The following is a 23,888-nucleotide window of genomic DNA, read 5'->3' as shown; positions in this document are numbered from 1 at the left end:
TTCCTCCTCTCTCTCTGCCTGCCTCTCTGCCTCCTTGTGATCCCTCTTTGTCAAATAAATAAATAAAACCTGAAAAAAAAAAAAAAAAAAAAAAAAAAGAAGGCTGAAGTGTGCCTGGGTGTTTCAGTCAGTTAAGTGTCTGCCAACTGAGCCCTCCATCAAGTTCCCTGATCAGCAGAGAATCTGCTTCTTCCTCTCCCTCTGCCCCTCCCTGACTCATGCTCGTGCTCTCTCGCTCTCTCTCAATTAAATCAATAAAATCTTGGGGCGCCTGGGTGGCTCAGTGGGTTAAGCCTCTGCCTTCGGCTCAGGTCATGATCTCAGGGTCCTGGGACTGCCTTCGGCTCAGGTCATGATCTCAGGGTCCTGGGATCGAGCCCCACATCGGAAGCTCTGCTCAGCAGGGAGCCTGCTTCCTCCTCTCTCTCTGCCTGCCTCTCTGCCTACTTGTGATCTCTCTCTGTCAAATAAATAAAATCTTAAATAAATAACTAAAATCTTAAAAGAAAGAAAGAAAATAAGATTGCGAAAATCTTCCAGAAAATGGACCACCACCACCACCACCACCAAGCAAGCTATGCAAACACACAAAGGCAAAAGGCACAGACAATAGGAGAGAGAAGGAAATTCAAGGATCAGTCCTTGATGTGGACATCTAATCAAGGGGAATTGTGCAAAGAAGAGAATAGGCAGAGAGAAGACTGTCAAAGAAATAAAACAAGAGGACTTTCCAGAACTGGTGAATGTAAGTCCTAGGTGGTAAGAGTGCAGCACATATCCGGTGTAGTGGGGAGATTTTAAAAGAGCCAGAGGCAGGGCACATGACCCAACTTCCAGAATACTGGCAGCATTTACAACCTCAAACGCTTCCAGAGGTGGGGGGAAAGCAGTTATAAACAAAGAACAAGAGTGAGAAGGACAGAAAACCTCTCAACAATGACATTGGAAGCCAGGAGATAATGCCTGCAAACTTCTGAAAGAAAATTATTTTTAATCTAGAATTCTATATTCAGCCAGACTATCAATCAAGTATGAGGACAGAATAAAGGCATTTTCAGACATGCGAGCTCTCTAAAGAATTTTCCCTCCTGTGTAACCTTTTTCAGGAAGCTAAACAAGCAAGGGGGAGAGGCAGGGAAGAGAGGACACAGGGTCCATAGAACAGGGTGCCCAACACAGGAGACAGACGAGGGGGGAGGGTTCCAGTGTCAGAGGGGAAGGAGGCCCCAGGATGACCTCTGTGACCTCGGGGCGGTTGCGTGGGGGCAGCAGCCAGCGCAGGTCAGAGCAGGACAACAGGAGAGAGGTTTCCATGGGGGTGGGGGGGTGGGGGGAATAAAAACAGATTGGTTGGACCACACCAAAGTTCTATTTGAGGCCAGTGGGTGTATAAGAATATATAACCACGGTAAGTACAGTAAACTAAGCAAAGGGGGTTCGGGGCAAGGATCCAGGAAAACCAAAAATCATATAAGAGAGTAAACAATGATATTACCCTGATTGGGTTAGTGGAGAACAATATTTACATGATTATCATGCTATAAAGCAGAGCATATGGATTTAACAAAAATATTGAGAGCAGGATGACACTCGAGGGAATATATAAAAGACAAATCTTCATCTACACAACAGGTAGGCAACAGATAATGTCTAAATGAATTAATCAAGAGGAAGCAGCACAAGCAAATTACTTAGGAATACGGTGGTAACCGCCAGGAGAAAAGGCCTCCAGTGGCGCCTCTGGAGCAAGGGGAGGGCAGGTACAGAGGGGTAGGGCGGGGCAGAGGGGCGGGGCAGAGGGGCGGGCAGGTGCAGAGGGGCGGGGCAGAGAGGCGGGCAGGTGCAGAGAGGCGGGGCGGTCTGCCTGCTTTGTTCTCCGATCTTAGCAGCATTTGATCTTTTTTGACTACCTGCTTGCACTCCTTTGATGTAAAAAGATCGTTCTTGAATATAAAGAAATGTACGCGAAGAAGCACATCCTGTTGCTTCTCGTTTCATAGTTTTTCTGCGTCCTAGGAATTCAATCTCAGCCATAGGCGCTTATACACACGGCCAGGGGCACGCTCACACGTGTACGGCCACACACATTCATTACTCACACAGGCACAGACAACCCACGGTGGCAGACACACAGGCAAGCGTACGTAATACAGAAAAGCCCTCAGACACACGTGCAAACACACGCACACATGGTGATCGATTCACCCACAGACACGGAGTCCCCGCCAGGCTCCTGGAAAGAAAGCCGGTTGGGGAAGAGGGCCAGACACCGCAAGGACAGCGCCTCCTCAGGGCCTGGCCCCCCCTGGCCTCCCTTCACCATCACAACCCCTCCTCCACAGGCAACTGGCCCCAGGCAGAGGAGGTTCTCTGCCCCAAGTTTCACACTAATTGTCTTCTTTACTCTGTGCCCTGCCCGGAAGCTAAGCAGCCTGAGCTTCTGCAGCCATTAAACCTTTGGGGCTGCGCTGTCTGTAAATGGTGCAGAAATGCAAAGGGGGAGGGGCCTGAGCTGGCTGGCAGCTGGGTGTGACTAATAATGCCACCTTCATTCAGCTTTTAGTGGAGGCCACAGGCAGTGAAAAAGTCCAGTGCCAGGAGTCCTGTGCACAGGCTGTGCATCCTTGGGCAAGTCACTTCCCCTCTCTGGGTGCACGAGGAGGAAGGCAATCTATGAAGCTTTGAGATGCGAAGAATTTATGTCCCAGGCTGGGCCCTGCTTTCATCCCCTCCCCTGGGATCCCTTTCTCCATGCTGACATCCAAGGTCAATCCCAAAGAATATGTGATTTGTGCATCTGACAGGTACACATAGGGCACCTGGGGAGCCCCCCCAATTCCACTTCCCTCCCCTTCCACGTTCCTCCAGCACTCACCACCACCCTGGTCCTGTTATCAGGCAGTGTGTCAATGGCCAGGGTGCCCCCGCCTGGCTCTTGGCTCAGCTGGGTCCTGTCTGACTCCAACACCTGCCCAGGGCTCTCTCGGGCTCTCCGACTCCAGCCCTGCGTGGTCCCCTTGGCAGCCCATCCAGAGCCTCGGCCTGCATCCTGACCTGGGAGAAGGAGACAGAAAGCTGAGTCCCAGCAGTCAGAGCAAAGGTCCACGGAGGGGACCAGCCAATGTACTCTACGGAGGCCCCAATCCCAAGCCGTCCCTGAGTATAGGGACACCCCATATGCACTGAGAGCCTCGGGCCAGCTCCACACTTCACACTCTGCGCACAGAACACCTCTAATCCCTCACCCCGGCCCTCCACAGTAGATACAAAGCTCTCCCTTTTGCAGACAGGAATCAGGGGCTCACAGAGGTTAAAGATTGTCACACCTTGGGTTAAGGATGGAGATAAGTTCCAAACCTCCAAAGAGGTAATTATGCTCAACTTCCACGGCACGCTGGAATCATCGGCAGAGCTTTAAAAATTCCTCCTGTCTGGGTCCCACCCCTGAAATGCTGATATAATTGTTCTGTAGTATGGTCTGGGTATTAGGAGTCTTCTTTTTTTTTTTTTTTTTTAAGATTTTATTTGTTTGATAGAGAGAGAGAAATCACAAGTAGGCAGAGAGAGAAAGAAAGGAGGAAGCAGGCTCCCCGCGGAGCAGAGAGCCCGACATGGGGCTCAATCCCAGGACCCTGGGATCATGACCTGAGCCGAAGGCAGAGGCTTTAACCCACTGAGCCACCCAGGCACCCCTGGGCATTAGGAGTCTTATTTATTTATTTATTTTTTTAAGATTTTATTTATTTGTCAGAGAGAGAGAGAGCGCACAAGCACAGGCAGAGAGAGTGGCAGGCAGAGTCAGAGGAAGAAGCAGGCTCCCTGCAGAGCAAGGAGCCCGATGTGGGACTCGATCCCAGGACGCTGGGATCATGACCTGAGCCGAAGGCAGCTGCTTAACCAACTGAGCCACCCAGGCGTCCCGGGCATTAGGAGTCTTAAATGATCCCCAGGGGAGCTTTCTCCAAAGCCCTGAACAAAACTCCGTAGACAAGAGTGAGAACCATTGCTCTGGAACATTCCAAACCAGTTCCTTATTTCTCCATCATAGAATCTCACCTTCCAGGGGACTCCATGAGCAAGAAGCCTGAGAGTAGAGCTCTTTTAGTTCAGGGCTTCTCAACATTAGCACTGTGGACATTCTGGACTGGAGAATTCTTTGTTGTGGGGGCTAACCTGAGTGTTCTAGCAAGTCCAGCAGCATCCCAGCCTCTGTCCACTAGATGCCAGTGCATCTCCTCCCAGATGGTGCCGATCCAAGATGTCTCTGTGATGGGGACCACTGTTTAGTCCTGCGACTACCTCCAAGCCACTTGGGCAAGTCCCTTTCTCCCCAAAACATGGAGCTTCGCCACCATTAAGGATGGCAAATAGGTTTCATCTCAAAAGTCCTCTCCAATCGATTAGCGACAGCCAGGAGCACTCTCTAATTGAGACAAACTCGGAAGCTCCATCTCCGTGTAGCAAGAGACATTGTCATGATCAATTAACAATGTCTTCCAGGGCACAGGATTGGGAAGACGCTGCACACTGGCCGGTTAGCAGCCATTCCAATCATTCTCTTCTGTCTCCTCTAGGTCGTTCAGTGCATTCCAAATGTCACAGAAATCATGCTTTTCCTTTTTTGGAAAGATCTGTGCCCCCAAAGATGTGCCTTATATTGTCACTGCAATTGTCATACCTACTATGGATGTGTGTGTGGGATACAGATCACTGGAGAGGTGGATCTGGTATTTCCTGGGATATTCATCAATTCCAGGCCCACTCCACGTCGGACGCCCTTCTCCACCTCTGCCTACTCTAACCCTCCCCAGAGCTGCTAGATACAACCCTCTTTCCTAGAGCACCGATGATGTAACTACGTGCCTCTCTGCCTGGTAGACGAGTTCCCCCAGGACTGTGCCCATCTTCTACAAATACGGATCCTCAGTGTCTAGCAAACAGTAGGTGCCCAATCATTGTACAATTGAGGACACGATACTAGAGGTAAGTAACTCTTGGGAGTCAGCAAGGACAGAGGTTGAGACAAGGCTTGGCCAGCACCAGGCCTGGGGCTGGGGCCAGGACTCTGCTGTGGGGCCCTGGTTCGTCATTAGACATTTTATCCAATTAAGTCATTCTTGGCTGCTGGTGCCTGCTGGACCCTTGCCGGCCCCCTCTCACTTCTCTGCCCCTAATCGCAACCAGATGCTCTGGGGAAGGTGGGGAGAAGGGCGGTCCCCAGGCCCCTTCCCCAAGTTGCCCACTGGCTGAGATGGGCCTGCGCCCAGAACTGGGAAGGCAGTGTGCCCAAGGCTCAGACCCCAAGACAGGGCTGTCTTGCTCCTCTCGGGTGGGGCCCACAGCTGCCTCTGGAGATAGAACCGTTTGTGCTGGGCTGCTTTGCCCGGCTCCCCAGGTCGTCTTGCAAGCAGCCCTTGAGCCTGGGCGAGAGCCAGAACAGGAAAGGAACGTGTACAGAGCGAGCAGAGGAGCTTAACGGGTCTGGAAGGGGGTGCAGAGGATCTGGAGGCATCACTATCCTGCAACAGAGACAGAACGGTACTTGAAAAGTGGGGGTCCAAGGCCCAAGAAGAGGGCTGGAAAGGGGGACCCAACCAGCTGTGGGGTCAGGGAAGGGACACCTGCACCCACAGGCTGTGTGACCTTGGACCTGTCTGTTGACCTCTCTGAGCTTCCGTTTCCTCAGCATGAACACGGGGATGACAGTCATGCCCATGAGCATCAAATTCAAATGTCAAATGAGAAGTCTTTATAATCAGAGAATTTGGGGCTCAGGTCAGAGGCAAAGTGTCCATGAAGGCAGGCAGGGAAGGGGATGGAGAAGGAAGCCCAGGAAATCCGCCCTACCCTGGCTCAGCCCTGAGTCTGACCCTCTCAACCCCACCCCCACCTCTGTCTCCCTGCCACCCCGCCCCCTCCCAGTTGGCTGGGACAGGACCTCACCCCCTCAGCCAACACAGCTGGTGGCTCACATGTGTGTTGCACGGCCCATGTGCCTGTGCACACACAGCCTTGCCCCAAGGCCCTGGCCCTCCTCCCCACGCGCTCACACATTGTTGCCAACAACCACCCCCACCCCCGGCCCCAGCTACTCTCTGCTCTACCTTCTGTCCCTCCCAGCACCCGGTTTACACAGATGCATGCATGTGAGTCCAGAAGAGCCCAGAACACCCACTCCTGGGTCCTGTAGCCACCCGTCCGTTCACCCACGGCCCCAAGTCGCCTGCCGTCTAGTGGGCTGTCTGTGCCGTAATAGGGAAAATTAAAAATGACAGCTAACTTCTCGAGAAAGCTTAGTCAGTGCTAGCCCTCTTCCGAATGCTTGAAGCCCATGAACTCATTTACTCTCTGCAATACCCCCTTGGGATGGCTGCTAGGTTGGATCTATTGTGCGAACTGGGAGCTGAGGCGTGAAGGTGTCATGGAATCTCCCAATGTCACACAACTAGTTCGTGGCAGGACAGGTGCACAAGAGGAGCCCCCCTTGACTTCCAGGAGGGCTGACTTCAGGATCTGCTCAGGCCATCGGGAGGGCAACAAGAGGGGACCAGGAGCCCCAGGCTGTTTCCTCAGATGCAAGGACATCCCGGGGAAAGCCTGGCATACAGGCTTGGCTCACTGGGGACCATCGCGCCCGATCTCAGGAGTCCTATCTAGGAGACCATGCTCACCCCTCAGCTCTCCAGCCGAAGGCCCTTTGTGACCCCATCCCTGCTGTCTCCTCCAGCCTCCTGTCTCCCTAAAGCCTTCTCCAGGACCCAGCCTGGCTCCCTCTGGCCACAGGGCCTCACACAGATGACTTTCCCAGCCAGGACCACTCTGCTCCATAAATGAACCCTTCTGACGAGATCCTTCAAGTGCCACGAGATGGCACCTCTTTCCAAAGCATCCCCCGACATCTCTCCCCTGTCACCCCAAACGCTACCTGCACCGTCCCAGCCCTGATCCCCACACGTAGTTGCTGCCTGTACTTCTGTACCCGGTTCCCGACACAGAGCCAATGCTTGGTAAGCAGGGGTGGAGGACGGATGGAGGGAGCGATCCAGGGAGGTAGGGGGGAAGGGGCAGGAGAGAGAAGGAGGAAAGGAAGAGACGGAGGGAAGGAATCTTCAAAAGCCCCTGAGTACTTGAGACCCACAGGCTGAGAATACCCTTCCCCCCCGGGGCACAGGCAGCAAGAAAAGAGCACAGGTTTGGAGTCATACAAGCTCGGGGAAGAACTCTGAAACTAATGCTTACTGACTGTGACACTGGACAAATTACATAAGCTCTCTAAGCCTCAGTTTCCTTATCTGTAAAACGGGAATGATAAAACCTACACTTGCAGTTGTTTTCGAGTCCTTAACAAAATGATGCGCGCAGAGCCCCCAGCAAAGTCCCCTGGCCTTCTTTCCTAGGGGCTTGAGAGAGTCTCCAGACCCTGAACTGAAATCCTGTGTCCCAGTTACAAAGCCCTCAGCGGCATCCTCTTGCTGGGAAACCCACTGAAGTTCTCACCGAGGACCCTCCCTTGGGGAGAGGGAGGGAGGCGCAGGGAACTAGCAGGAAGGGACCACCAAGAGGAGAAGAGGAAAGGAGAGAAGAGCTTGGCTTTCTGTGAGTTTCTCTCAAAGGGAGAGTCTGGGGTCCGTGACCACCTCCTGATTCGCTCACTCATTCAGTGCACACACATTGAGGCCCTACTGTGTGCCAGGCTCTGCGCCGGGTGCCAGGGCGACAGTGAACAGGTGGACACAACCCCTGGGCCCCAGAAGATTCTAGTTGGAAAAGACACGTAAATGAATGAGTGAATGGATGAATAAAGTGGTGGATGAGACAATGTGACATGCTGATGAGTGCAGGCAAAAGGGTTGGGCTTTATTGCTTCCCTGAGCAGAGCCATCAAGATGGGCCTCTCTGAGGATGTGGCCCTTGAGCTAACCAACACCTGGACTTGAAGACCAGCGTCCTACAGCCTGGGTGTGTTGAGGGAGGGGGCAGAATCACGGCTATAGGGACCCTAGACATGAACTGGTCCAAACCTCACTTTATAGAAGAGGAAATCCAGGTGCAGAGAAAGGAGGCAGTTGCCAGCGTGGCCAGAAGGATAGATGCTGGGCCTGATCTCCTGACTCCCAGGCCAAAGACAAGCCCTCCAGCTGCTTCTTCTTTCTCTATTTTAGGCAGCTCCCCCTTGGGCCAGAGCCTGCTGCCCCTGCCATGCCCCATGCATCCAAAGGCCATCTTCCTGTCTGTCCATCTGACTGTCTATGCAGTCTTTCCTCACCTCCCGACTATATCTTTGGCTTCTTCATCTTTCTCCTGCTCCTGTTCTAATGCTGGAAGAAGTTTCAAGCCTCCACCAAACCAACCAACCCATCAAGAGGGAGGGGAGATCTCAGTTCCCCCGTGAGGCGCCCCCGAACCCCACCCCACCCCACCCCCACCCCAGAGAGCTTAGAGTCTTGGGGCTGGATGGCACTCCTTCACATCTAGCTCCCCGATGCCCTTTCCCCAGGTCCCAGGGCTCCACCACTGATCCCAGCCAGGTTGTCCCTCCTTGGGGGCCCTCCTCTAGAATGTCCTACCCCACACACACACACATCTCTTCTTCCCAGAAGACACCCCCACCTCCGCCTCCACCCAGGCCTTTCCTCCAGTGCAGCCAGGCCTGGTGGAAAAAAAAAAAAACAAAAACGAAAAATACTGGACTGAGAGTCAGCAGCTGCCCCCTCTGGCTTCCCAAGCACTTCCTGAAGTCCAGCCCACCTCTCCTGCCACAGAGAAAGTCCATTTTTTCCTGGCTGAGTCTCTGGCAAAGCCCAGAAGACAGGGTGTCCTCGACTTAGAGCTTTGATTCAAGTTTCTGCCTGCCCCTCTCTTTCTGGCCTCCTCAGGCGTCTACTACCCCAACTGGACTCTGAAGAGGCAGCTCTCAGCCAGGCCCAAGGCTTTCCACCCTCCTCCACCCCCCAGCACAGGCTCCTTATCTCCCAGTTCGCTTTCCCCAAACCTCTCTGTGGTTCTCCCACCTCAGTCAGGGGTCCAGAGCCCTCCCTCATCATCCTAGTCACATCCTGAGTTCAGAAGGTCTCACCAAGTTTGGGGTTGCATAGAACCTCAAAAACTGACCTGGCCAACCTCTCCCTTTTATACAGATTTTTTCAATTGCCAGTTACCCACATATATCATAACAAATCTGAAAAGGAAAGACAATCCTTAATAGGAAAAAAAAGAATCTTTCATAAACCCACCAAGAATCAAAGATTTTACTTTCACCACTTTAGAAGTGGCGAAATAGGCCCAGAGAAGGAAAGTAACTTGCTCAAGGTCACACAGCAAGTGAGATGTGGGGACAAGAAGCCAAGTCTCGGGCCCTTCTCTGTGTGGTCTCCCTGAAAACTGGTGCTTCTGTATCACCGGCCTTTTGCCACACCAACTTCCACTGCTCTCTGCCTGCATTTCCACCACCATCACCCTTCCTCACCCTCCTTCTCCACAGGGACCCAGGCCTGTCTCTTCTACACACAAGTCCGTTGAAGTCAAGAACACAGTCACAGATGCTGTGCCTGGGGCTAGCACACCCCAGAGACACAGCAGCCCAGCTACAGCATCTCCCAGGACAAGCCCATGACCCTGTTCCATCCCATTTAAGGGACACCTATGTCCCCAAGGCATAAAGTTCTATCTCCTCAATTCTTGCTGTCAAGAGGCTAGACTGCAAATTACCCACCTCCCAACCCCAAGAAGTCTGGGTGCCTGAGGAGATAGGAAGGTAATATAAAATTGCATGCTGAACACTGTTTTGTTTTGTTTTAAGTAATACAAGAGACTCAAGGTAGACCTCAGAAAGGACTTCCAGGTGGGAGAGATGACTGTGGAGCACTAGTGTAGGGAAGAGGAGTGTGCCAAGAGGAGCCCCCTGCTCACTCCCATCCAGAGCCAGAGCAGCTGATGGCCAAAGGCCACCAGGACAGAAGAGCAGGAGTGACAGGAGGGTCCTGGAGACTGGGGAATGGGGGAGCAGCAAGTTGCTTCTTCCGGAGCCCCATAGGGTTCTCCAGGCTCCAAACAGGGGGAGGAAGGCAGTGGGACAGACTGCTACAGAGCTTCCTCTAGGAGAGATGCTGGGTCTCCACCATCCCTCTGGCTGCTCCCACCCAGCCCCCAAATGTGAAATGGATTCAGACCTAACCCAGGTCAGCTTGGGGCTGGGGTGGGACCTGGGGGGTGGGAAGAGAAGATGGCAAAGCTGGGGCAGGAGGCACCCCAGACTCTCCGTCTCATCGGAATTCAGCCTCCCTCAGTGTGACGAGGGGTCCCTATGACTCCCCTACCGTCCTCTTTGGGGCCAGAGCCCATTGCCTTATGTAGCCCCCTCTACTGGGGTCCCTCTGGTGTCCTTCCAGGAGGGAAGGAGAGGCGAGAGGCATTAGTGTCTGATGCCTCCACCCTCACTCACACACCCGATGTGTTTAAGAAAGTGGGTCCCTGTCCACCTTTCACAACCTGAAAGGTTCCTGGCCCTCCGCGGACAGTCCCCCCACCCACCCGACAACGCTGGCCGGTGGGTACTTGGCCTTGCCCACGCCCGCCTGCCTGCTCCCTCCCCGCCCCCCGCCCACCCCGACCGACTCCGGCCAGTCCTACCTGCTCCGGGCGGGGGGCTCAGCGCCCGGGCAGCCTCCCTGAACACCAGCACCAGGAGCCAGAGCTCTGCCCGCATGGTGGGTGCCAGGACCCGCCCCCGGCCCGCTGCGGGCCGCGGCCCCGAACAAGGGAGGGGCCGGGCTCAGGCGGCGCAGTCCCGGGGGCTGGCGCGCCGAGTGGTGGGCGGCGAGGAGGCGGCGGAGCGCGGGGCCCGGCGGGGCGGCGGGAGAGGCGCGGGCGCGGGCCGGCGGCGAGCGAGCAGAGCGGCGGCCTCCCGGAGCGCGGACGGGGAGGGGGCGGGGCGGGGGGGGCGCGGCGCCTCCCGAGCGCTCCCAGAGTCTTCCCCGGTCCTCCCAGCCCTCCCGGAGCGCTCCCACCGCGGAATTGGTGGAGGGTGGCTGGGGGCGGAGTAGGGGACAGGGCGGGGGACCCTGGGCTGGGAGAAGCGGCCCCCCACCCCGCACCTTAGCTCCTGCCTCCCCTCCCCTCCTCACCCCCACCTCCCCGCGGAAAGCCGCTGAGACAAGACCGTGGACGGGGTGTGTGTGTGTGTGTGTGTGTGTGTGTGCACACCCCAGGAAGGGACAGGCGCCCCTTTCCTCGGGCGGTGCACTCCTGCCATACGCACCCCCTCCTCCAGCTCTACCAGGCTTTCCGACTTTCTGGGCTGTTGCTCAGAGTTCTATGGGTTTCTGATGCCCATCCCCACCCCAGGAATCTCCCTTTGCAGCACAGACCACCCCCGCCCCAGCTTCTCTCGCCAACAGAGGCCTGAATGCCACTCCCCTCCCCGGGGCTCCTCTCCCTTTTCCCCATCACCGCCGCCCTCCGCCCCCAGTTCCTAGCACCGTCTTTCCCATCAGCCTGGTGGACACCGTGGTAGAGGGCAGCCCGGACCTCCCCTTAACCCCAGAAGGTAACCGAGGCCACCTTTCTCTCTGGGGACCCCAGGCCTGTTCAGGGTCCCAGTCAGTCCTCAAAGCCAAGTCTACCCCTCCTCCCCCCAGCACGAAGACATCTCACCCCACCTGCCACCACCTTATGACAGACTCTGGGGAATAGATCACCTTTTTTTTTTTTTCCCCCTTTTCTTTCAGGACAGAATAAAAATACCCACAATTTAGGAGATTTAATAGACGGCAGGGAATCAGGTCAGGACACGAAGGTGCTGATTCCCTCCCCTGACCTACTTCGTGCGGTGGCAAGGAGCTGGAGCACTCGGGGGTGGGAGGATGAGGGATGAGGGGCACCTGGTTTCTCACGGGGCTGGGGCCTAGGGACTGGACAGTCACGGACAGGTAGGGGATGGACACGGAGAGCTCTTGAGGGAATTCCCCAGGAAGAAGGATACGCGCGTGAACAGAAGTGTGGGCTGGAAGGGGGGGGTGTTCCCTGACACTGAGGCCAAAGACAGAAACTGAGAAGGGAAACAAGAACCAAAGCCCCCTAATCTCTCAGAATCCCAGTTCCTCCTTCCTCTGGATGCAGGGTCCCAGAAACGACCTCCTCCAGCCCTAAACGCTAATCCTTTACGGTAGGACAAGGCAAGGCCTGACTGTAAGTTCTTCTTGTTGTCTAACTCAAATCCCGACTCTTAAACAGGAATAGGCCGCCGCTTCCAGCTGCGGCTTCTTGCTGCCCTCTAGCGGTCAAGTGGGGAGCCGCGGTCCGTTTTACACGGTCTCTTTAAAGGCTCGGATTGAAAACAGCAGCTTGGAAATAATCCCAAGCAAGAGACGTGTACATTTTTTTAAATGTAAGATTCTGGAACTTGCGCACCCATCAGAATCACCTGGAGGGCTTATTAAAAATACAAATTTCTGAGCGCCACCCTCCTCAGGTTTCTCATTCAATAGTTCCGGGAAGAAGTCGAGAATCTGCATTTCTAACACATTCCCAGGTGGTGGTGCTAGTCCGGGGACCACATTTTAGGATCCATCGCTTGAGAATTCTCGCTTCTTGCACTGTCTCGCGTCTTTCTTGCACCAATCGTCGTCTGCTCAAAAGATGGCGAAGGCAATGTCAACATAAAATGAAGGGAGAAAAAGACACATGGAGACATGGCCCTCTGTGGCCCAGTGAAAACAGGTAAGCAGGGGGCACCCGGATTTGAACCGGGGACCTCTTGATCTGCAGTCAAATGCTCTACCACTGAGCTATACCCCCTCTGCTGACGTTTGGGCGCAGTAACCTCTTAGTCCTATGACTGCGCAGGCGCTGTGAAGAGTTCGTGAAAAGAAGTCGTGTCCAATGTTTGCAAAAGTTGGAATCAATATAATCTCAAAAGATTACTCGCCTGAACGCAGAACTTGTTTCCCGAAGCTCTGAGCTTAAAATTTCTACTGAATGGTGTAAGCAAAATGGAGTCTGGAAATGGGAAGGGAGATCCCTCGAGATCCTTCGAGATCCCTGGTTTCGGGGACATTCCCTGCGCCGAGGTCCCCCTGTTTTGCCCTGTCGGAGCCCCTTTATTGCATCTTGGCTCCCCTCTCTCCGTCCTGCACTCTCAGGCAGCGTTCTCTGGGTCTCCTTTCCCCAGCCCAAGCCAGGACCTTAGGTCCTGGGCCTCCCTCCCCGGGCAGAGCCGTTGGGGTCGCTGGCCAGGCCTCCCTGATAGTGCGCGGGCCTCCGCCCTAGCACTTCGGGAGTGCGCAGTCTGGGCTGTCCACCTAGGGTTAACCAGCAGCTTCTCGCCCTCTCACTGCTTCCCACCCATAGACGCACGCGCGGGCTGGGCGCACGGATCTGCCGGGCCAACACTCCATCGTCGCCTGCCTGCAAAACAGGGTGGCAGGCCCCGACATCGCATCTCGCATCCCCTCTCCCCTGCCACGGCACTTTGAGAGATGGACTACTGGTTAAAAAAAACACGAAAAAATCTGGGTTGGAGAGGGGGCACCCGGATTTGAACCGGGGACCTCTTGATCTGCAGTCAAATGCTCTACCACTGAGCTATACCCCCACCATACCAGTCACGCTTTCCTGGAATAGGTTTCTGTAGTATAAGGAGAATATTAAATTGTTTCGATCCGACAACTGTGTCAAAGTAACTTCACGAAAAGAACAGGTTGTGGGCTAAATGGGGATAGCTAGAATTGCTGAGTGTTTTCCCACCATTACACCTCAGGAAACCACAGGATTAAGGACTCCTGGACCTTCTATAATTGTGTCCAGACTGTCCCCAAGATGTCCAGTGCTGACTTGGGAAGGAGAGAAATCCATGGACTCCAGAACCGTCTCAGGTCTTATGGCGTAAAAGCAGGGCTCCCTGTGTTCAGATGGACAGCCTGGGTTTCCATCCTGTCTCCAGCTCTACCTCCAGAGGACTCCTGGGCTTCTCCAATCCCCAAGGGCCCCTCCTCCCCTCCTCCCGGAGTCAGCATCAAGCCCCGCCCACCTCTAGATCCAGGTAGAGCCAAAGCTCCCAGTCCCAGCAAGGCAGGAGGAGTCAGTTACGTGGCAGAGGGTGGGAGAGCCCAGGACCAAAGAACCAGCCAGTCTCCCTAGCCCAGTGGACCCTTGGGCAGTACCCTTGAACAGTACCCCCTCCATTTCCCAGGAGGATTTCCACAGAGCTGATGCCTTGTACAAAAAACAAAAGCCAGTTTGAAGCACAGGTAGCATAAATAAGAAGTGAGCAGTCTTCAACAGCATTTATTACTCTTTTATAAAAATTCTAAAACAACTAAAAAATCACTACAAAAGACAGCCAAGATAGGCACGGTGTAGGAATTGGAGACATCTGGGAGGCGTGGGATTCATACTGGAAGGACTGGAGGGCAAAGGATGGGATGGCTTAACTCTCAAAAGCTGTGGTCCAAGCCAGCATCTCAGAGGGAAGGGAAAGGCATGGGAGGAGTGGAACTCCCCGCAGTGCGAGGGACTGTCCCCGTCTGGGATGTCCCGTCCTTCCTCCTCTCCCTTCCCACCAGTTTTTGGCTCTGTCCTCCTTCCCCTGCGCCTGCCCTCTTTGCCTTTCTGGAATCTCCTTTGCTCAAAGATGGCAAAGGGGCCAGAAAACTGGGATGAGAATCGCGGGATAGGAGGTGGGGTTCTAGGAAATAAAGAGCATTTCCAGGGGTCTCCTACTTTATCCCCCATTTTTTTCCCCTCAAAGAGGTTGCAGGCTGAGGGGACGGGGCTCCGCTTCCCAGTCCCTCAACACATCTAATGACTTGCCTGTGCTTCCAAAGACACCTGCTTCCCCAGGGCGAAGGGCAGCTCTTCTGCTGTCCTGTCTGCAGCAGGTCAGGGCAGGCAGTCTAGCCCTTCGGTGGAGGGATTAGGTCGGGTGGACTTCGGCAATCTCACTTCCTTAGCTGACCCAGCTCCCATCAGAGAACCGCAGAAAATAATCATCACTTGCGTTTTCCACCCAAACAGTCCAAGCAAAACCCCCCAGAGTTTCTGGTCGGCCTCAGGTCAGGACATCAGTTGGCAGTGGCCCGAGACTGCATCCACTGGAGCCCCGCGGGCAGCCTGCAGGGAAGATGGAAGAGTATATCCCACGGATCAGTATATCCCATGAGGATGACGGCCTCCAAGTCGCCAGCCCCAACCCAGAGCCGATGGATTAGATGTAACAACCAAAGTTAAATCCCTTCTCTCCATCAACAAGTATAAATGGATTGAGTACCCACTGCACATCAGGTCCTGGGCTAGGGGCCGGGGTTACTGGTGAAAACACAGACATGCCCTCCGGGGCCTAGAGTCTAGCAGAGGAGATAGATGTGGATTGGAGGAGAGAATGGCAAGGAACTACCAGAAATGCGTGGTTCCTTGGACCGACCTCCCTCCAGCCTCCAGACACCTGGGTTCCTAGCCTGCTGCGATCCCACTCGAGAAAGAGGATAGAGAACTTTCCAAGACTGATGAGAGCCCCTTTCTATGTGTCCCTCACAGCCTTTGCAACATTTGCCCACATACTTTCAATCTCTCTTTCCCACTTGACCTTTTCCAAACACTTGCCACTTTTAACTTACTGTAGCTTTTTCTTAATTTTATTGTTTATTGTCGGTTCCCTCCCATCAGAATGTATGCCTTAACAGGGGAGGGGTTTTGTGTTTTCTTCGATGCTATTTCCCTGGTGCCTAGAAAAGTGCCTGGCCCAGAATCAGTGCTCAATAGATGTTGAATGAATGACACCGTTTACTCTCTACAGAAACCCTGAGAGTCAGTATAATGGTCCTGGGTGTGCGCCTATGAGCCAGATTCTGACAGGGGAGAAACAGGAGAAGGTTCTGGTGGTCAGCTGTTCATTGACTGGGCCAGACCCTGGACGTCCAGGTGGGGAGCCACTAACCCTTCCCCGGTGAGGGCACAGCAGCCCTGGATATGCCACGGGTGGTCTTTGATGGCGGTCAGAGTGAGGAACTGAGAGATCTCCAAGGTGGTCATGGAATTCTTCATATCCTGCTTGTTGGCAAAGATTAGGACGGAAGCATCTCGCAGAGCCTGTAGACAGAGGAGCCCAGCCCCGTCAGCCTGCCAGGGCCTAGCTTCCCATCCCCCTGCTCCCTAAGTCCTCCCTAGCCCCCTGCTGTCCCTGCAGGAGAAGCCCATGCCCCGTGGTACCCGACGTGGGGCAACCACACTGGCGGACACCAACATGTTGCAGATTGCCTGCCTGCCAGCTCTGTGATCCTTACAACAGTCCCATAAGGCAGAAATTTGGTGATCCTCCCCATTTTGTATTTGGAAAAACTGAGAGAAGTGAAGTGACTTGTCTGAGGGGAGAAAGTCCCACAGTGAGTGAGAAGGGGGGTCACGACCTGGACCAGTAGCTCTGGCTTCTGCGATCGGTTGTGCTGAGGCGTTAGGGCCCTTCTTCTGGGAGAAATTAGCCCTGTCCAGACAGCTGGGGTAGCGGCTCTCAGACACGGGGGACTCAGGAACAAAGCTCAGAGAGGCTGAGTGAGTAGGCTGAGGTCCCACAGCTAGTCTCCCCGGGGCCCTCTCCCAACCTCGGAAGCCTTACCTCGTGGGCCAGCATCTTATATAGCTCCTCGCGAGTGGTCAGCAGCCGGTCCCGGTCCGTGCTGTCAATCACGAGGATGACGAACTGGCCAGCAGAGGGCAGTGGTGAGTCGTGGGCTTTTCCGGCAGGACCGTGTCTCCCGCCCCCTGTGCTCCCGACCGGCCTCTACACCGCCCTGATGTTAGCCCCACAGAGAACTGGTCTGGTCTCAAGCTCTCACTGCCCTCAAGTCCCGTTTTCATTCCCTTTTCTATCCACACGGTGGGGGAACACAGCACGACTCGGATCGCGTGCCAGAGGCGATGCTATGCCGTGGGCGTTGGGGTCAGCATTCGGGTCCCAGCACAGCCCTGTGCCCCTGGACCAGGCTTAGCACCATTTACAAATGAGATGAGCTCAGCGAGAGGGCAGATCTTGCCCTAGTGGTGAGTGGTGGTGCTGGAATTCGTACTCGGTCTCACTCTGGGAAGCAAACCACTTAATCCACGGGTGCCAGAGTGAGAAAGGAAGGCCCTTGGAGACCAAGGGCCTACGCCACACAGGGCATCACACAGAAAGCTGCCAGCAAGCAAAGCTGCCAAGAGGTATTCACAAATTTTAACAAAACACTGCTGCATTAAGGATTTGAAACACATGTGTTAGCGGTTTTGTTTTGTTTTGTTTTGTTTTGTTTTAATTTTCACAGCCATTGGGGTAATCATTATTACAATCTCCACCTCACAGGTTCGGGTAACAAAGGCTCAGAGAGGGGAAGTGACAGGCTCAAGTCACACAGCAAGCAGCCTTCCAGGCCCCTCCTGCCCCAGCATGCCACTCACCTCGGTGTTGGAGTAGTATGCACTCCAGGTGGAGCGGAGAGCCTCTTGCCCCCCTATGTCCCATACGAGGAAGTGAGTCTTCCGCAGAACGATCTCCTCCACGTTGCTACCGATGGTGGGAGATGTGTGGACCACCTCATTCATCAGGCTGGGGAGGGAGAAGAGACCAGCAAGAGCTCAGCCCATTCTGCTCCTCGCTCTGGGTCCCCCAGCCCTCGGTTCCCCAGTCAGGCTAGATCTAACTCAGAACAACTCGGCCCAGGGTGGCCAAGCCTCCGGTCACAGGGGAGTGCAGGAGGGAGTGGGACTGAGCCTTGTCCTGGCGCGGACCCCAGATATGGGAGTCATATTAGAGCCGTGTCCTCAAACAGCAATATGCAGCTGGATCACCTGGGAGTTTTGTTAAAATGCAGAGAGAACACACACATTTTTATATGTAGGGGGCATCTCTGGGAGATCTGGGAGTCTGGGTTGATTGGGAAACTTAGTTTTCACTCTGCGTGCTTGTAATGTTCGATGCTCTCTTTTCTTCTGGTTTAAGATAAACATTTGCGGGTATTTCTTTTTCAGGGGAAAATTTTCCTGAGTAAATACTCTGGAGGTTCCAAAGGGGGAGAGATGCCATCCACAGAGTGGATATTGGGAAGAGCTCCGATGGATAATTACTCAGCACACGTGCCAGACCCTTCTAGATGGGGAGCTACGGAGCTCAACCTGACTCAAAACTGGCCCTCCCCTTTGGGTTTGAAGAAGGGGAGAAAGAGGGAAAGGTGGGGTGCCTGAGTTAAAAGGTGAGACCCACCGCTAGGGGGAGCGAAGAGCAGGGAGGCAGGAAGTCAGTTTCTGACAGCCTCTGGCCTGCAACCAAGTCTGGTAGGGGTAAGGGGTGGAGATGGTGGGGACCATTGGGGTCGCCTATACCGGGCAAGATTCGAATGCCAGGCGAGCGGCCACAGAACTGAAGGGTCACCATGCCGGGAAGATCACATAACTTCCCCCCACGATCACTCCTCCTGGCTACTGGAAAACCTGGGAACCCAGGGAAGGGTGATTGGTCCAAATGTCTGTCAGTCTGGAGGAAAGAGCCAACCCCCACCTCTTTCCACCCGAGAGTCACTTACAACTGGTAGAGAATGGTGGTCTTTCCCGCGTTGTCCAGTCCCACGATGATAACCTTGTGCTCTGGAGGCATCGGGTGGGGGGCGGGGAGGGAGGGCAGGGTCAGGGCCAAACTCAGTAACCAAGGGTACTTGATGCCCCACCGGGGTTCCCAAGAAGGAGACGAGTGTTTCCAGCGAGCTGGGAGACCTCTGCTCACTGTACCATTTCTGCTTCCCCGACCAAAACCCAACAGGACATGTTTCCTCCCCGACCCCGACACAAGCGGTACTCCCGGACAGTGGAAATGATTGCTGAGCCTTCCTCGCTCCACATTTCCTGAAAGGCGGTTGTCCGAAAGGTCCGGGGCGCCCTGGGCTTGCCAAGAGAAGGGGTCTGGAGAAAGAGCCACGATCGCAGCCCGCGGCCCCTTTTAGCCAGGAGGACGGAGGCTCGCGGAGCCCTGCGCCCCGGTGTGCACCGAAGCGCGCCACCCGCGAGGAGCAGGAGGGGAGGAGGCGGGAAGGGGCTATGGAAGGGGGCCCCGGAGCTTGCAAGGAGCGCCCACGCAGGATCTTCGGAGCCCGAGGTCCCCCAGCGCATCCGCCCCGACCCCGGATTCGGGGAGCCCCGGGTGGGAGCCGAATCAAAGCAGTCGCTTGAATGAGCTATGCGCCCTTTACCGTGGTTCCCGAAGACGCCCATCAACTTGGCGATCAGTTGTCCCATGGCGCGTCCCCGGCTAGGGAGGGGCAAGACTCAGCGACCTTCGGGGGCCCGGGTCGAGCCAGGGTGCTTAGAACCCCGCCCCCGGGGAGGGCCGAGCGAGTTTTGCCTGTGAGGTCACGGAAGCCCGACGAGTCACCTGCGGGACCCGGGAATCCCCTGGGACACTGGCCCCTCACGGGTGCTATGAATGTCACAACGACAGCGAACAGCCTACTTGTCTAGAGCCCTGGAGGTGCAAGGAAAATGGGGTCCAGACTCCACATCCCTCCCCCCTTTGCCCTGAGGAAACTCTAGAGGTTCTCTGGGTGACCTGCTCCCTGACTGCATCAAGGAGGCCCAGCACAGTGACCCACTACCAGGTCCCAGCTGTCCCTTCTCCCATTGTCATGTCTGGGCACCAGACTGAAGCAAAACCCTCCATTCTGCACCTGCCGGCTGTGTGGAGCAGAGGCATCACTGATCCTCTCTGCTGGGAGAATATTCCAGCCCTAGTTGGATCTCCAGCGGTTTCACTAGAGATTTCACTAGGGCCCTTGCAGACCCACTCAAAGTGAGTTCCCTTAGGGAAGGGCGGGGTCTCCCTCCCTTTTGGAGGTCCCTTGGTGATAGGCAACTTCTAGCTTCTAGGAGTAAATCCCTATGGCTTCTACAATTCACTGGCCAACCACTGCTCAGGCACAGCTGCCAGATCTGGGGGGTGGACATCTGAGGATAGGGACAGAGTAAAAAGAGAGATCTTGCAGCCAGAGACCCTACAGAGGGGTACCAGATGCCAAGAGCCAGCAGGAGAGAGCCCGAGCCAAAGAGAGCAGTGCTGGAGGTGAGAAAGGGACGAGGAGACTCTTTTAGTTGTGAATTTCCTTCTTTGCTTAAACTGGGAAAAACCAGAAAACAAAAAGAGAAGTGGGAAGGCAAACCCACCTCAGGCTGAGGGGACAGTTAGGAGAGGTCAGTTATCACACAGCAGAATCAACTCCCTCCGCCCCCACACTGCCATGGTCCTCCCGCAGCGCATTAGTGCTCCCCTCCACTAGGGGAAAACCTCTGATTGTCTCCCTCCCCCGACTCAGCACAGCCCTCTTCACCGACATAAAGCCCAGCCCAGAGCCTGGCACTCCACAGCTCATAAACCTTCAGTGAGTCCCTAGTGCCCACTGGATTTAGATAAGCCACCTCACCTGATATTCACAAGTCTCCATGAACAGCCCTCACCTGCCTTTGCAGGTAATCGCCCACCTTCTGCGTCCACTGGTCCTTGCCCACACATGCCCAGCTCCTTGCGTCATGCTTTTGCTTTTGTGTTTCCTCCACCTGAATGTCTTTCACCTTCTCAGAAAGGTGGATTCTTAAAAGCCTTTAGCCGCCTGCCATAGAAACCACCGACTTCCCAAGCCCTGGCCTGGTTCTCCAGACAAATGGGGCTACCCTAACACTGGAGACCGGCCTGTTTCCGCCAATCAGCCCTGAGGCCAAGAGGGTGGGGGTTCGGGTCTTGCTCATCTTTGTTCTCCCCCACTACCACCACTCCCGACCTGGTCCAGTGCCTGGGACCGTGTTGCTACTGGAGTGAAGTACAATGAGTTATGCTAGAGCCTGAGAGATGGTGTTTCAAGCATTAAAGAAGTATGAGCACAAGTTGAAGAGGCATGAAGAAGGCTGGGAAGTCTATGGAGAGAGCAGAGGAAAAACAGTCAGCTAAATAAGGAATTCTCACCTCAACCGCTTGGTTGGAGTTAGAGGGAAGGAGAATTAACTACCAGAGCCCATTTCAGCCCCAGGAAAGAAGGAACGCTGGGTGCAGTAGAATGGGGGTGCAGAGGGTGCTGGGGGAAGCAGCAACGCTTTAAGCACTTTAACCATCTGTTTCCTGGGGGGAGGGAGGAACCCCTTAGTGCATCCTGCCCCTCCCTCCCAACTACCACCACCAATTGCAGAATTGAAAGTGACATTCTGCTAGCTGGAGCACAGTCCGTCACAGACGAGAGCTGCCTCTGCTGCCAGGCCTAGAGCTTGGGTCTTAGGGGGCATTCATTCATTTATTTGATAAATATGAGTCAGGAGTTAGGAAATGGGCCAAGCAGACAAAACAGACCTAGTCTGGGTCTTTTGGAGGCTTTACCGTTTAGTGCGAGAGATAAATAAACACCAAAAATAAACATCAAAAAATAAAACCAGAACAAAACTCTGAGAGACAACATGTAGGAAGGCACATTTTCTTGAGGATGTGATTATTGGCGCTAAGACAAGATTTTTCTCTGAGGTACCACCTGGAACACCCATTGCTCCAGGGCCATGGAGGTCCCAGATCAGCTTCTGTGATTTGTTGGAAGATGGGAAAACCTTCAGCCACACACTGGACTGAGGCCTCTCTGGCCTCAATTCAGAAGCTGGACAGAAGCTACAGGTCAGGGGCACCTGGGTGGCTCAGCTGGTTAAGCAGCTGCCTTCAGCTCAGCTCATGATCTCAGGGTTGTGGGATCGAGCCCCGCATTGGGCTCCCTGCTCAGTGGGGAGTTCTCCCTCTGCCCTATCCATGCTTGTGCCTCCTTTTCTCTCTCTCTCAAATAAACAAATAAAATCTTAAAAGAAGAAGAAAAAGAAGCAGCAGCAGCTACTGGTTCAGTGGTCCCCGACAGGAGGAGTCCCCAGCGCCTCAGTTCCCAACTCCCTGAGGTAGTAGGAACCCCAGTCCCCCAGTCTCTCTAGATCTAATCCCTGCTGACTTTATGGTTGTTGAAATCTTCACATGCTGACAACCACCACTGTGCTGAATGAACATCAGTTGAGGGCTTGTGGTTACCAAAAGACAAGAATCTCTCTTTCTTCATCTCTCAACATCTCTAAGTCACCTAGAAATGCCCCCCGCCTGCCAGTTCCGGGAAAACACAATTTCAGGCAGAAGGCACATGAAAAGGAGACAAACATACTCAGACACCTGCTTCTTCCTCCCCAACCCTCCTCCCCTTGCAAAAGCCAGAGCAGGGGAATTGGCACAAGACTTGGGGCTTACAGGCACCGCAGAACTTGAACTCCAAAGATCTGAGTTCAAGTCCTTGCTCCATAGCCATGTAACTGTGGATGTTGCTTAGCCTCACTGAACTTTATCTGTAAACTGAAGTTAATAATTCCTGCCATTGATTCAAAAGGTCGGGGTCCACCCCCAGATGGAGCTTTCTGCCATTCCCTGATTCTCCAGACTAAGCACCCAGCTGCCTTTTGTTCTTCTCCTCTTGGGTGTCCTTCCACAGGCACCATAGCCTACCTTGTCCAAAGCTTGACATTGTTTCTGCCCCTAACCTGGTTTTTCCGGGTGCCTGGGTGGTCCAGTGGGTTAAAGCCTCTGCCTTTGGCTCAAATCATGATCCCAGGGTCTTGGAATGAGCCCCACAGTGAACCCCGCATCAGGTTCTCTGCTTAGCGGGGAGCCTGCTTCCTTCTCTCTCTCTGCCTGTTTCTCTGCCTACTTGTGATCTCCATCTGTCAAATAAATAAAATCTTAAAAACAAAAACAAAAATATGGTTTTTCCACCTGTTTCCTCTATGTCTGAGAAGACCATCACCCACAGTTGCCCCCAGACACCACCATCTCTCTCACTGGCCACCACCAATTGCTCTCCAAGAGTGCTGGATTCCAACTGCTTGCTGTCTCTGGCTGCCACTGCCTCCTTATCCATCCCACTGCCTTGGCCTAGTGCAGCCCCACCTTGTTTCTTACCCGGAGGACCACAGCTGTGTCCAGGCTAGCCCCTCCAATCTATGCTCCAAACCACAACCAAGACAACTTTGCCATTGCTGCTTACAAGCCTTCAATGTCTGCCCAGCGGCTTCAGGACAAAGCCCAGACTCCCATGATGACTCAAGGCCCCCTGTGATCTACTCCTGCTGACCCTTCTCTGACCACCGCCCTGAGAGCACACTTTGCTGGTGAAGTACCAGGAACATACCATGCATGTCACCTGCTTCCTCTGCCTTGAACACTTACTCCCTCCACTACCACCAGGTTAACTCTTAACCAGGCTTCTAGACGTCACTGAAGCCTCACCTCCTCTGAGAAGCCTCTCCTGACCTCCCCAGACTAAGGGAATTTCCCTTCTACCAGGTTCCTGCAGAACCCAGTGCTTCTCCCAGCAGAGAGCTCACAGTGCTGTCCAGAATGGTCTGTGGCTCCCTGGTATACAGTAGGTACTCAATTAATGTTCAGTGAGTAAACATGGGAATAAAGGATTGACTGCTTTGAAAGGCAGTGGGGTAAGAACACTAGGCTGGGAGGCAGAGACTAGACTCCAATCCCAGCAGTCTTTGCCATCAACTCCCTGGGATCTTGGGCCAGCCACCTGACCTGTGGACCTGCCCAGTTCCTTTCCTTGCACCTGCTAACCTCTCACCTCTACACTCCCCATTCCCACATGCACTTAGGGCAAAAGCATTCAGGTGAGGGACCCAGGAGCTCTAGTCCTCCAGGTCCACCACCCCAGAAACAAGGAGAGTGGAGAAATGGTTTGAGTGCCACGTGAGGCAGGATACACAGGCCAGCAGTGACAGCAGTCCGGGGTCCACATCCTGCCAGCTGGTGATGACAGAACTGACACAGACACCTGCTGACTTTCTCACTCTTGATGTTATCGGGCTGGGGCTGG

At 54.4% G+C, this 23,888-nt stretch overlaps 2 protein-coding genes and 2 non-coding genes across 4 annotated transcripts in view; all 4 read right to left on the bottom strand.

Annotated features, from left to right (window-relative positions):
- Positions 1 to 10,847, bottom strand: part of PLXDC1 (plexin domain containing 1) — a 56,294-nt gene extending 45,447 nt beyond the window's left edge. The window contains exons 1-2 of the mRNA XM_059149300.1: positions 10,630 to 10,847; positions 2,876 to 3,054 (exon numbers count right to left, since the gene is read on the bottom strand). Coding sequence (XP_059005283.1) covers positions 2,876 to 3,054; positions 10,630 to 10,705 — 255 coding nt within the window. The 5' untranslated portion in view covers positions 10,706 to 10,847. The remainder of the gene's footprint in view (positions 1 to 2,875; positions 3,055 to 10,629) is intronic.
- Positions 10,848 to 12,723: 1,876 nt separating this feature from the next.
- TRNAC-GCA (transfer RNA cysteine (anticodon GCA)) lies at positions 12,724 to 12,795 on the bottom strand. The gene has a single exon. It is a non-coding gene; the product is annotated as a tRNA-Cys (tRNA).
- Positions 12,796 to 13,519: 724 nt separating this feature from the next.
- Positions 13,520 to 13,591, bottom strand: TRNAC-GCA (transfer RNA cysteine (anticodon GCA)). Its single transcript has one exon. It is a non-coding gene; the product is annotated as a tRNA-Cys (tRNA).
- Positions 13,592 to 14,267: 676 nt separating this feature from the next.
- ARL5C (ADP ribosylation factor like GTPase 5C) lies at positions 14,268 to 19,455 on the bottom strand. Its single transcript, XM_059149278.1, has 6 exons — positions 19,206 to 19,455; positions 18,546 to 18,606; positions 17,425 to 17,572; positions 16,607 to 16,690; positions 15,932 to 16,083; positions 14,268 to 15,108 (listed from the first exon to the last, which is right to left on the bottom strand). The coding sequence occupies exons 1-6, from the start codon at positions 19,249 to 19,251 to the stop codon at positions 15,060 to 15,062; spliced, it is 540 nt and encodes a 179-aa protein (XP_059005261.1). The 5' UTR covers positions 19,252 to 19,455; the 3' UTR covers positions 14,268 to 15,059.
- Between the last annotated feature and the right edge of the window lie 4,433 nt (positions 19,456 to 23,888).

This window comes from Mustela lutreola, chromosome 15, assembly GCF_030435805.1.
Source record: "Mustela lutreola isolate mMusLut2 chromosome 15, mMusLut2.pri, whole genome shotgun sequence".
Classification (NCBI taxonomy): Eukaryota; Metazoa; Chordata; class Mammalia; order Carnivora; family Mustelidae; genus Mustela; species Mustela lutreola.
Note: the sequence above shows the minus strand (reverse complement) of the source record. Positions and strands in the feature narration are given on the sequence as shown.

Coding starts and splice junctions, on each gene's coding strand:
- ARL5C (XM_059149278.1), bottom strand. CDS start 19,251: ATGGGACAACTGATCGCCAAGTTGATGGGCGTCTTCGGGAACCACG. Junction 18,607..19,205: donor GGGCGTCTTCGGGAACCACG/GTAAAGGGCGCA, acceptor CGATGCCTCCAG/AGCACAAGGTTATCATCGTG. Junction 16,691..17,424: donor CATACTACTCCAACACCGAG/GTGAGTGGCATG, acceptor TCTGCTGGCCAG/TTCGTCATCCTCGTGATTGA.